General features: G+C 45.2%; 2 protein-coding genes across 3 annotated transcripts in view; one reads left to right on the top strand and one right to left on the bottom strand.

Annotated features, from left to right (window-relative positions):
- Positions 1 to 4,345, top strand: part of CA12 (carbonic anhydrase 12) — a 50,589-nt gene extending 46,244 nt beyond the window's left edge. The window contains exons 9-11 of one of the 2 annotated variants that reach the window (XM_019755373.3): positions 6 to 38; positions 911 to 998; positions 1,747 to 4,345. In XM_019755373.3, coding sequence (XP_019610932.2) covers positions 6 to 38; positions 911 to 998; positions 1,747 to 1,819 — 194 coding nt within the window. In that variant the 3' untranslated portion in view covers positions 1,820 to 4,345. The remainder of the gene's footprint in view (positions 1 to 5; positions 39 to 910; positions 999 to 1,746) is intronic. The other variant, XM_019755374.3, reaches the window with a different exon arrangement.
- A 5,803-nt stretch (positions 4,346 to 10,148) lies between these two features.
- APH1B (aph-1B gamma-secretase subunit) overlaps positions 10,149 to 10,289 on the bottom strand; it is a 36,367-nt gene continuing 36,226 nt past the window's right edge. Inside the window, exon 6 of the mRNA XM_074327610.2 lies at positions 10,149 to 10,193. Within this exon, the coding sequence (XP_074183711.1) occupies positions 10,164 to 10,193 (30 nt within the window). The 3' untranslated portion in view covers positions 10,149 to 10,163. The remainder of the gene's footprint in view (positions 10,194 to 10,289) is intronic.

Genomic DNA, 10,289 nt, shown 5'->3' with positions numbered 1-10,289 from the left:
TGAAGTGCAAGACCTTACCCACGCAGGACTGAGTCTGGGTATGTGGCCGGCCGGCCGTGCATGCTGCAGCTGGGTGATGGCTGTGATTCTCGGTGTGATCTGGGCCTGTGATACTTGCAGCCCATCCTCTATGCTTTGGTGTTGTCGCTTTGGCTCCTGGCCCCCTCTCACTGTGGGTCTTATGCTCACGTCACTCTCTGATTCAAAGATGAACTGCCAATCAAACGCTCCCCCAATGAAAGACCTAATCACTGTACACAGCATGTATACATTCAAAAAGCCTATCCAAGGCCTTCTGTTGGCCATGGTGGTAACCCATTGCCTAAAAACATGCCTGAGCCCAATGTGGAGGTTGGGTGACTGGCTAGGAACCTTGGAAATGGGCCCCTGGTTGTTTTGGATTGCTAGGACTGTGCCATGGAGCTTGGGGGCAGCCCTGATAAAGAGGCATCCCAATGGGCCTTAAAGCCAGCAAGCAAAGACAAAGTGATTCTATTTCTGTAGCCCAGGGTTTCTGAAAATGTAGTGCATGGACCAGGTACATCAGCCTCAGCTAGAGGTGTTCAGTAAAAAATACAGATTCCTGGGCTCCACTCCAGATTGAATTAGTTTCTGAGGGTTGGGCTCAAAAAATAAAAATAAAAAGTCTACATTTTAAATAAGATCTTCTGATCCTGGTGCAAGTGTGAGAACCCCCTGCTGGAGAAGGGCCACAATTTGCAAATGGCCCCCTCTAAGTATTCCAGCCAGTCCTGCTAAACCAAAGACCAGAACCTGAGAACAGAGGTGGGGAAATTACACCTTTCTGTGGATGATTATGCAACAGTCGCTTGCCGTCACAGCCATGTGCTGTGGGATGGGACGCAGGGGAAGGTGGGACTATAATGTGTGTCCACTGCCTCTTCACCAGGCATCATCCTGTCGGTGGCCCTGGCCGGCATTCTCGGCGTCTGTATTGTCGTGGCAGCATCCATTTGGCTTTTCAGAAGGAAGAAGAGGTGAGCTGGTGTTGTTTGGAAATGGGAGTGGGTGGTTTATGTGTCCGTGAGGATTCTTTTGTCTGGGAAGGTGGCCTGCAGAATGAAGAACCTCTGCCACATGTAGCAACACTTATCCTAGGAGTGCTGGTTCCCAAACACCACTAGCTCAGGACTCCTTTGCACAAGATGCTGGTCGTTCAAGGGTCATTGTGCTCAAAGTGGGAGGTGTGTCTGCCAGCCTTGCTGCCATGGCTAAAACCTTGGATGAGTCTCTTGATTTGGGGCGTGGGGAGGTCCCATTTGCCTAAGTACAAGTACCAAGGCTGTCTTCCTTCTAAGATGTTTATATCTGCTTTTTGTCTGAATCCAAAAAGAAAAGTGAAGGAAAACTTGCCCTTTGTTCATGTTTTTATTGTCATGTTTATTTTTCCCTAAAACCTTATTTTTCCTGGTATGAAAAAAGAGGTTGCCAAGAACTCCGTTGTGGAATCAAAGGTTTGAAGTGGGGACGGCAATGGGACCTCTTCAAAATATAGGTCTAGTATTGTCAGGCGTTAAAAGAGAACAGTTGGAAAATGAACACTTTCCATGTTGGTTAATGCTTTATGTGTAGCCATTCCTTCCTAAGACCAACAGAACTGGGGAAAGGTCCCCAGGAGGGGAATCTGAACCCTAGAACTTGCCTCATTCCATAGCTGAGTCATGCTGCTTTCTGCCTCTCTCCTCTTTCACTAACAAGACTTGTGTGTTCTTTTTGTCCCCGTAGCAAAAAAGGTGACAGCAATAAAGGAGTCATTTACAAACCGGCCCTCAAGAAGGAGACTGAGGCGCACGCCTGAGGCCCTGGCACTCCGGCCTGTCCAAGGAAGGACTTTGCTATGGTTCCCTGGACACTTGAAATACCTGAGGGTTCTCTGGAGCTCAACCTGCAAACACCCCAGACCCTCGGGGGGCCTCCAGCTGGGCGCCTCACCACCCCAGGGCAACCGTGAATGGGAAGAGTGTACTGAGGAGGCGGGAACTCTGAGTTATCTGCTTCCTCTCTGTGAGACCAGTAAGTGGCCTGGATTCTCAGGGCCAACGCCAAGTTGCCTGCTGGGGGCTGTCATTGATTGAAAAACACTTTTATCCAGGGGTTCACTCAAGTGTGGTTTCAAGTGTCCTGGACGTTCTGCTCCTTGTCCAAGCTTTCAGACCAGGATGTGCTTAGGTTTTGCTTTTGAGACTCAGTTTGTTTTCTGAGGGAAGGTGGTGTTGTCTTCCTCTGATTTCCTCCTGCTGTGACAAAACCTTTCGTTTGACCTTACAGCTGGGGAGGTTGTTGGTGGTGGGTGGGTGGGGGGTTGGAAGTATTGATATAGGAAGGGTCAAGGTGTCTGAGACAAAAAGAGAACGAGAAGTTCTTTGAAAGGCAGTAGAGGCATCTTCCTGTCCTTTGGATCAAATGTACTGAATGGGCCTTAGAGGGAGAATGAGAAGATACGTCAGATCTAGAAGAGTCTGAGTTTGGAATCAGATGTTGTTTGCCAAGCCCTAAGTGTGAGAAGGACAGAATATGAAGCCCAAGCCTCGCCTCCTATCAGCGGGGCAGTTATGTTTTATATTCTACAGATTTTAGATTTAGGCTATTCCTTGAAAATGTGCTGCTACTTGCATCGCCTAGAGCCGATGTGAGTTCCGAGATTACCCAAACTGCTTTTGAGTCTAGAGAAAATAGGCAGAAGCAAAAATGATTGAAGAGCTTAGTCTCTTTTGCTCACATTTCGTTTCTGTACCTTTGTGGTATTCCTGCCGTCAACCTGGACTTGGAAGTTACCTACTTCTCTGACTTTGAGGATGTTAAGTTTCAGCTCAGTTAAAATATATTTTCAAGCTATAAAAGCAGGAAGTTATCTGTGCAGGGGCTGGCAGTGTGGTATCTAGAGACCAAAATAATGGAACGTTACCAAGTTTCTTCACGGTCTTCCCCCCACGTCACAAAGACAGCTTCTGAGAAGACTTAACTCCTTCTTCACTCTCCTCCCATCGATGTAAGAGCCCCATGGCGATCGGTTAGTTCCATGACTGACAAGGTCCTCCACCACCCACCTCTCAAGGCCAGCAGCTCGCAGTTCACAGAACTTTCTGCTTCACAGTCTCACTCTGACAGCGTGGAATGTCCTCTTGAAGCACAGGTTTCTTTATAACAATCTTTTTCCTTTTGCTCCTCCCTTTGACTCTGAGAAGTCTTCTTCCTTCTCTACTGTCCCAACGTTTTGTAGCGAAGGCAAGCCCTGTGTCTTTGTAGCTTGCTTGCTAGGCAGTTACAAAGGACCTAAGGGAGACGTGGACGTGTGTGTGCACAAGACCTCTGGCAGCCTTGAGCCTGGGGTGGCATCCTCACCTTGCCGTTAGCACACCCGATGCCGAGCCCGTGACAACAGGGAGAACCCAGAGGACTGAGCAACGTGAATTACGCAATGCTTTCTTAGCCTCGGCCCAACGCTGCCAATCAGAAACCAACATAAGCCACTCCAGACCTGTGGGACTGACTCAAAAAGCTCTCTGCACCTTTTATGGATAAATTCTGTGAGAGAACAGAGAGCTCGTCGTACCTGGCACAATGTCTGTTCATAAAAAGGGAGATTTATTAGGTGGTGAAAACAGTGGCATTTCTCCTGCCCTCTTCCCCCTCAGCACAGCCCAGGCTCTCAGCCCTCATGGCTGAGACAACACAAAGCGAGGGAGGCAGAGAGAAGGCTCCAAGAATCAACTCCGTCCACTTCCCTGCTAATCCTTATGGGACTCCAGAGGATCCACCTTTGGAACCGGAAACCTTTCCTCAGGTTCTCACTCATTCTATTGACACCAGTCGCCACTGAAGGAAACCAGCGTTGTGGTGCTGGAGGCTCCTCTGCCTCCCCTCAGCCCTGGAGGGCCCAGGTGCTGTGCTGGGCGCAGGACAGGAGAGATGACAGACACAGGTGAGGGCTGGGGGCCGGACGCGGGAGGCCCTGGTTTCTCTGTCTCCCACTAATGGGGGAGCTTCAGTCTCTTTGTTCTCTTTCTTTAGTATCATCTGATAAAAACAGTAAAAACCTATACCTGTTTCCTTAATAGACATTCTAGGATTTTGCTGCATGAATCACATTTCAAGTTCAGACCTTAACTTCTTCTCCCCTTCACTTAGCTCTCTGAGGGCCTCCTGGCTGGCTCTTGGGGAGCACAGTGATCTGCAGCACCCCTCTGTCCCTGTGCCTCGGTTGGACCATAGGCACGGTCATGACGGTCCGTTTAGCACTTCGGTATTTATTGTAAGAATGATTGTAATGAAGACATACACTGTAAATATGACAAATTATAAATAAAAAGTTTTTCACATCAGACTGATGTTTGTAGAGATGAGGTTAAAGCATTACTATTGGCAAAGCACTTTGTACTCCCCTATCTATGGTGACAGGTAACCAAACACAATGAATAATGTCATTTGCCGCTAGGTCTTAGAAACTGGCTCCCAAGGAAAACACACTGAAGTAATCAGTGTACTGAGGACGGAGGCCGAGGCGTGTACATGCCCGGGGGCACACAATGCTTCCTCAGGGGAGCTGGGAAGTCTAGAGTGATCAGGGAAAGGCTCAGGGAAAAGGGGGAAACCTGAGCTGGGCCTTGAAGAATAAGTCAGCTTTGAAGAGATGGACGGAAATGAGGGCGACATTCTTAACCAAAGTGCCACGCGTGAATATAGAAACTGGTCTTGTGTCTCTTTGCCGTACCAGGTATTGCACCTAGTAGGCTGGTAGCTTCTCTTGGTTGCCCAACTATATTACATTATTCTGGATCCTTTTTGCAAAATATGCTACCACCCTCCATATCCTCTTTTGTCTAAATCCAAATTTCACATTCTGGTCTGCTAAAGGAGGCAGACCTGTTTGTTTATTTAGAAAAGCGTCCAGTTTTCACTTCAGTTACCCTAGGCTGGAGAGAGGTGCGACACAAGTCCTCTCCCTTCTCTCTCCACAACCTTTCTCCCCGTCCTCTGAACTCCCCATTCATCTAGGCTGATGACAGACAGCGAGTGTGGTGGTGAAAGCCAGGCGGTGGCAAGGACTCACGCTCTCCTCCAGTTTGATCATCACCTCCTCATCGAAATCCAGCCAAGTGGACAATCTAGAGTGCACAGCCCAGTGGAAATACAATAAAATATAATGCAAGATATGACATTTTAATGTTCTAGTAGCCACACCAAAAAAAAAGTAAACGAAACCACTGACATTAATTTTAATTCATTATATATAACCCAATAGATCCAAAACACTATCATTTCAACATGTAATCAATATTTTGATATGAAATATTTTCAATCTTTTTTCTGCAGTAACTCTGAAATCTGGTATTTTACACTTCTAGCACATCTCAATTCAGATGCTAAATTCTCACTGAAAATATTTGATCTATACTTATTTAGCCTTCATAAAATGTACAGTTGAAAAAGCAGATTCACAGAGCTGCTCCAAATAAAAGGTTTCCAAATAACTAAATCAAGCATCAGCTCTTAAATTTAAATTTATCAAAATAAAATGAATGGAGTTGCTCAGTTTCATTAAGCAAATTCCAAGCGCTCAGCTTCCATGTGTGGCTGCAGCCAGCACAGCCACTGTGCACATACAGAACGCTACTCTTTCCTTGGATACACCCTTTGGGAGGGTTAAACCTAGAGGGCTTTCCCAAAATCTAAGCCCCAGCAGAAAGCTTTGAGGGGTGAGGGATAGAGGATGGAAGACAGAGAATGGGGGTATCTGGGGAGGCCCATATGGAGGGCGGTAGAAAAGAGGGCAGACAGAACATACCAGCAGGCCTTAGGCACGGCTCCTCTCTCCTTACACCTTTCCCTCGTGGACGAGGCGCGCCCCGGCCCTCCCTGCCCTGGCCACGCCCCTTGGCCCTGCCTGGGGTCCCAGTTCTCAGCAGTGACTCCAGCCTGGGGTGTCCCAGGGCCTCTGCCAGAGCTTGGGCTGTGAGCACAAGCTTGCCTGGTTAACTGTGGGACCTGGCCAGGTGCCAGGCACTAATTGCCGATTCCCGCCCCCTCCCCCATCGCCTCCAAATCCTAATGCTTCTGCCCAGGACGAGTTATCTCCACTCTTCCGGAGCCGGTCAGCCCGAAGAGGGGGAAGGCCTGAAACCTGAGTCTCTTGAATTGTTCTCTGTGCCCCCATTAGAATGAGTCCCCTTCCTTTCTTCGAAGTGTGGGGAGAAGTCTTGAGACCTACTTACAAGACGAAACAAGACTTCTGGGGCAGCCTGCCAGGGAACAGAGGCACCACCTGTGCAGTGGGCACTGTTATGGCATATCTGTTACACTGACATCCATGTCCACATTGGACACGGCCTGACAGGGACACATGGCCCTCTGGCTCTGATTCAACTGTCCCAGGGTGGAAGGTGTGACAGTGCTCAGAGTAGGGTCACCATGCCCTACACGTGCCCTTTCACTATAGAATGACTGAGCAGAGAGAAGGGCCAAAGTGCTCTGTAGTATGGAATTATTCACCATAAAAAAAAAATGATTGCAATCAGGCCAGCATATAAATTATGACTGCAGGTCAACCAGGGTCTCAGTAATGCCTCCTGGTTGTATACCCTTGACTGTTTCAATGTACCTTCACTCCAACAACCCAGGGAAAGAGAGAACTGCCCTTACCTTCTAAGTGGGAAACTAATCAAGGACTCTGGCTCTGGGGTCAGCCAAGGTCACAAAGCTCCTGCAATGCTAGCATCTTCAATAACATGGGGTCCACCTTCCTGAGCTCCAGTGACATGGAAACACCTTCTTGTAATAGAATTGGCCATGCTTATCTCAATCACAGCCTCAGAAAACCCCATGGGCTAAAGGCAGTTGTGCCAATGATTTCTGGAAAGTCAACAACAACCTCCTGCCTCCAATCTGATTGGTAACACGAAACCCTGGCCTCCGTTCAGGAAAAGTCTGACCAAGGACTAACCACAAGCAAGCAAAGCAGTCAGCTCAGCTCCTGGGCTGTTACCCTCACCTCTGAATTCAGCAAAGCAAATTCCCAAGGACACATTCACTGAACTTTTTTCCCCCTAGGCTGAACTGGGGAGAAGGAATAAGTACGCACACACCGTATAATGCCATCTGGATAAAATTCTAAAAGGTACAAAGGATAGTGACAGAAAGCACATCAGCGGTTGCCTGGGGGTGAGGTGGGGAATGAAGGGATTGCAAGGGGGTATGAGAAATTGAGGTGATGGATGTGTTCATTATCTTGACTGTGCGGATAGTTTTTCCACATATGACAAAACCGTTCAAATTTTATACTTTAACTATGTGCCATTTATCTTTAATCAATGATACTCAATAAAGTTGTTTTTTAAAAAAAGGAAAAAAACCAGCCCACACACAGGCAAACGATACCCTACCCCATCCTGGCATTTCCACTCAGAGCTTATCCTGCTGGCCTATCTAGAAGGAGAAACCTGGCCAGGATGGCACACTCCCCTGGAACTCGCCCTGCGGGTGGGAGCCCAGGAAGGAGCGTGATCTCTGTTCACGTGGCTGGATATGACCTCCTGATTCTCTAAGTGAAAGTCATTATTTCAGCTTGAGTTCTCTCACTTCAAATATTAACTTTTAATTACCTGCAATGAAGACAACAAATACAGGGCCTACAGGTTCAAGGGCAGCCTGAGACCTTTATGGCAATGCTGTGTCAGCGAGGACAGTCAGCCGGCTTCTCGGGAAGAAGCAGAGCCTCTTCTGGTGAGGCAGGAAACACAACCAGTCAGCTCATCCGTTGAAACTAGTTTCCCAAGATACCTAGACATGCAACTCTCATGCATCTTCCTTTCTCTCCTTCTCAACTACCCAACACATAACCATCAGAAAAGTTGTCTTGAATATGGTACATCCTTTCCGTGGAGAACAGGCATGGTCAGGAGCTCATCATTCCTTCTTAGCCACTGGGTGAAATCTGGATTAATCTCCTGTGCTACTGTGATAGACTAAGAAATATACATGTCATCCCTAGTTCCTGGCACAGAGCTCCTAAAGATTATTCCTACTAAGTTCCTGAACTGTACCTAATTTTATGTTAAAGAGATGATGCATGGAGGATGGGAGGCTGGTTACCAGAGGAACCAACCATGTGAACAGTGGGTTGTAACTTTCAGCCCTGCTCCCCGACCTCCAGGGAGGGGAGAGGGGCTGGGAATTGAGTTCAATCAGCAGTGGTCAATGATTTAATCACTCGTGCCTACATAATGGAACCTCCAAAAGAAAACCCCTTAAACTATGGGTTCACAGAGCTTCCAACACGTGGAGGTGGTGTGCCTAGCAAGGCCATGGAAGCTACGTGCCCCTTCCCCTTGACATACCTTGACCTCTGTATCTGGCTGTTCATCCATATCCTTTATAATATCCTTTATAATAAACTGGTAAATGTAAGTAAATGTTTCCCTAAGTTTTGCGAGCTGTTCTAGCAAATTATCAGACCTGAGGAGGGAGTCATAGGAACCTGCAATTTAAAACCAGTTGGTGAGAAGTACAGGTGACAACCTGGGATTTGCAACTGGTGTCTGAAGTGGGGGCAGTTCTGTGGAATTGAGCCCTTAACCTGTGGGGTCTGCACTGATTCTGGGCAGTGGGTGTCAGAATTGAGTTAAATTACAGCACATCCGTAGTTGGTGTCCACCGAGAATTGGAGAATTGTTTGGTGTGGAAAAACCCACACATTTGGTGTCAGAAGGGTTATGAATAAAGGAAGAGGCATTTTCCTTTATCTTGCTTCTATCATTCAAAGTAGTTTCCAACTGACTTTCTTTCTCATACCTCCTTATTCAAAAGCAGATTTAAGGCAGGGAAAAGGGGTTCGGATCAGACTGAGAAAGATCTTGAATGATATATACTTTCTAATAAAGACACCAAGAAATCATAAAAGTGCCTCGATTATGGTTTTGTCTGATTACATAAATAATATATACTCATTGAAAAAACACACAAATAATTACGTATAAAGCCAAAAGTCCCCCGTAATCCTAGCTCCCCAAATAGCTATTGCTAACGATTGTTTTCTCTCTGCAGACTTTAAGTGTATATGTGTGCACATTTTAATATTCATTTTACATTTTTTAATAAAATGGACTAATAGGATACGTATCTTATGCTCTATAAGGGCTAAGATCACACCTGTCTATTTTCCCTCTGGTATTCTCAGTATCTAGCACGATGCATGAGAAATATTTGTTGAATGGAAGAATGGTCTAGACCTTGCTTTTGTTTTCTAATATATTGCAAATATCCTCATTCTTTTTAAAGTGTTCTGCTCTTTGAGGCAAAGCTCTATTGATAGACATTTGTTACAAACCCCTAAGGTTGCAAGACTATTACAAGATCCTTGCGTGCTTGGATGTATTTCTATAGGATAAATTCCTAGAAAATTCCTGGTTCAAAATATGCACATCTCAAAATTTTATAGATACAATAGATTTTTCTAAATTACCACCCAAAAGGTTGTACTAATTTGCTCTCTCCTAACATGCTGTTTCCACCATATGTTCAACACTCCTTGATATTATCAATCTTTCTCATCTTTGACAATCTGATAATCTAAACATTTGCTTGTTTTCCGTGTCTTTTATTAACGGTTTAGCATTTGTCTTATGTTTATTGTTGTATCTTTGTGCGTGTGCATTGTTTGTCTTTTAATCACTTTTTTACTAAGTCATCTTTTTTAATTATAGAAGCTTCTTGTGTATTATAGGTGACAACTCGTTGCAATATATCCCAAAAATATTTTTCTCAGCCTTGTTTAGAGTATCTTTTGCTGTACAGTTTTAAATTTCATGTAGTCAAATCTGTCCATTTTTTTCCTTTGTGATTTGTAGCCTTGGTGTAGTGGAGAAATACTCTCCACCTTAAGATTAGTAAATTATTCTAATGTTTTCCTAGTTTTTTTTTCTTCATTTTTTGCATTTGAATTTTTAATATGTCTAGATTTCGTTTTATAGTGAAAAGTGAGGAAAGGACTTGGCTTTACTTACCCCCTCACTCCCAAAAATATAATAAAATAAATCATCAAACAGCTCATTTAAATCTTTTTCCCACTGATTTAAAATGACAATTTTATTATATACTAGGTTCTCACATATACATGGGTCTGTTCTAGAACTTTTTATCCATATCCATTATTGAAGATTTATGGTATACTTTGGTACCTAGTAGGATAAACACAGAAACATTTTAGATATGCTTTATTCTCTGAAAGTGGCATTGTTATCAATCCAATCTAGATTAGATAAATTAACAAACAG

This window comes from Rhinolophus sinicus, chromosome 3 (genome assembly GCF_057876585.1).
Source record: "Rhinolophus sinicus isolate RSI-liver-muscle chromosome 3, RSI-T2T, whole genome shotgun sequence".
Taxonomy (NCBI): Eukaryota; Metazoa; Chordata; class Mammalia; order Chiroptera; family Rhinolophidae; genus Rhinolophus; species Rhinolophus sinicus.
The sequence above is the reverse complement of the archived record's forward strand: the minus strand, read 5'-3'. Positions and strand labels throughout refer to the sequence as shown.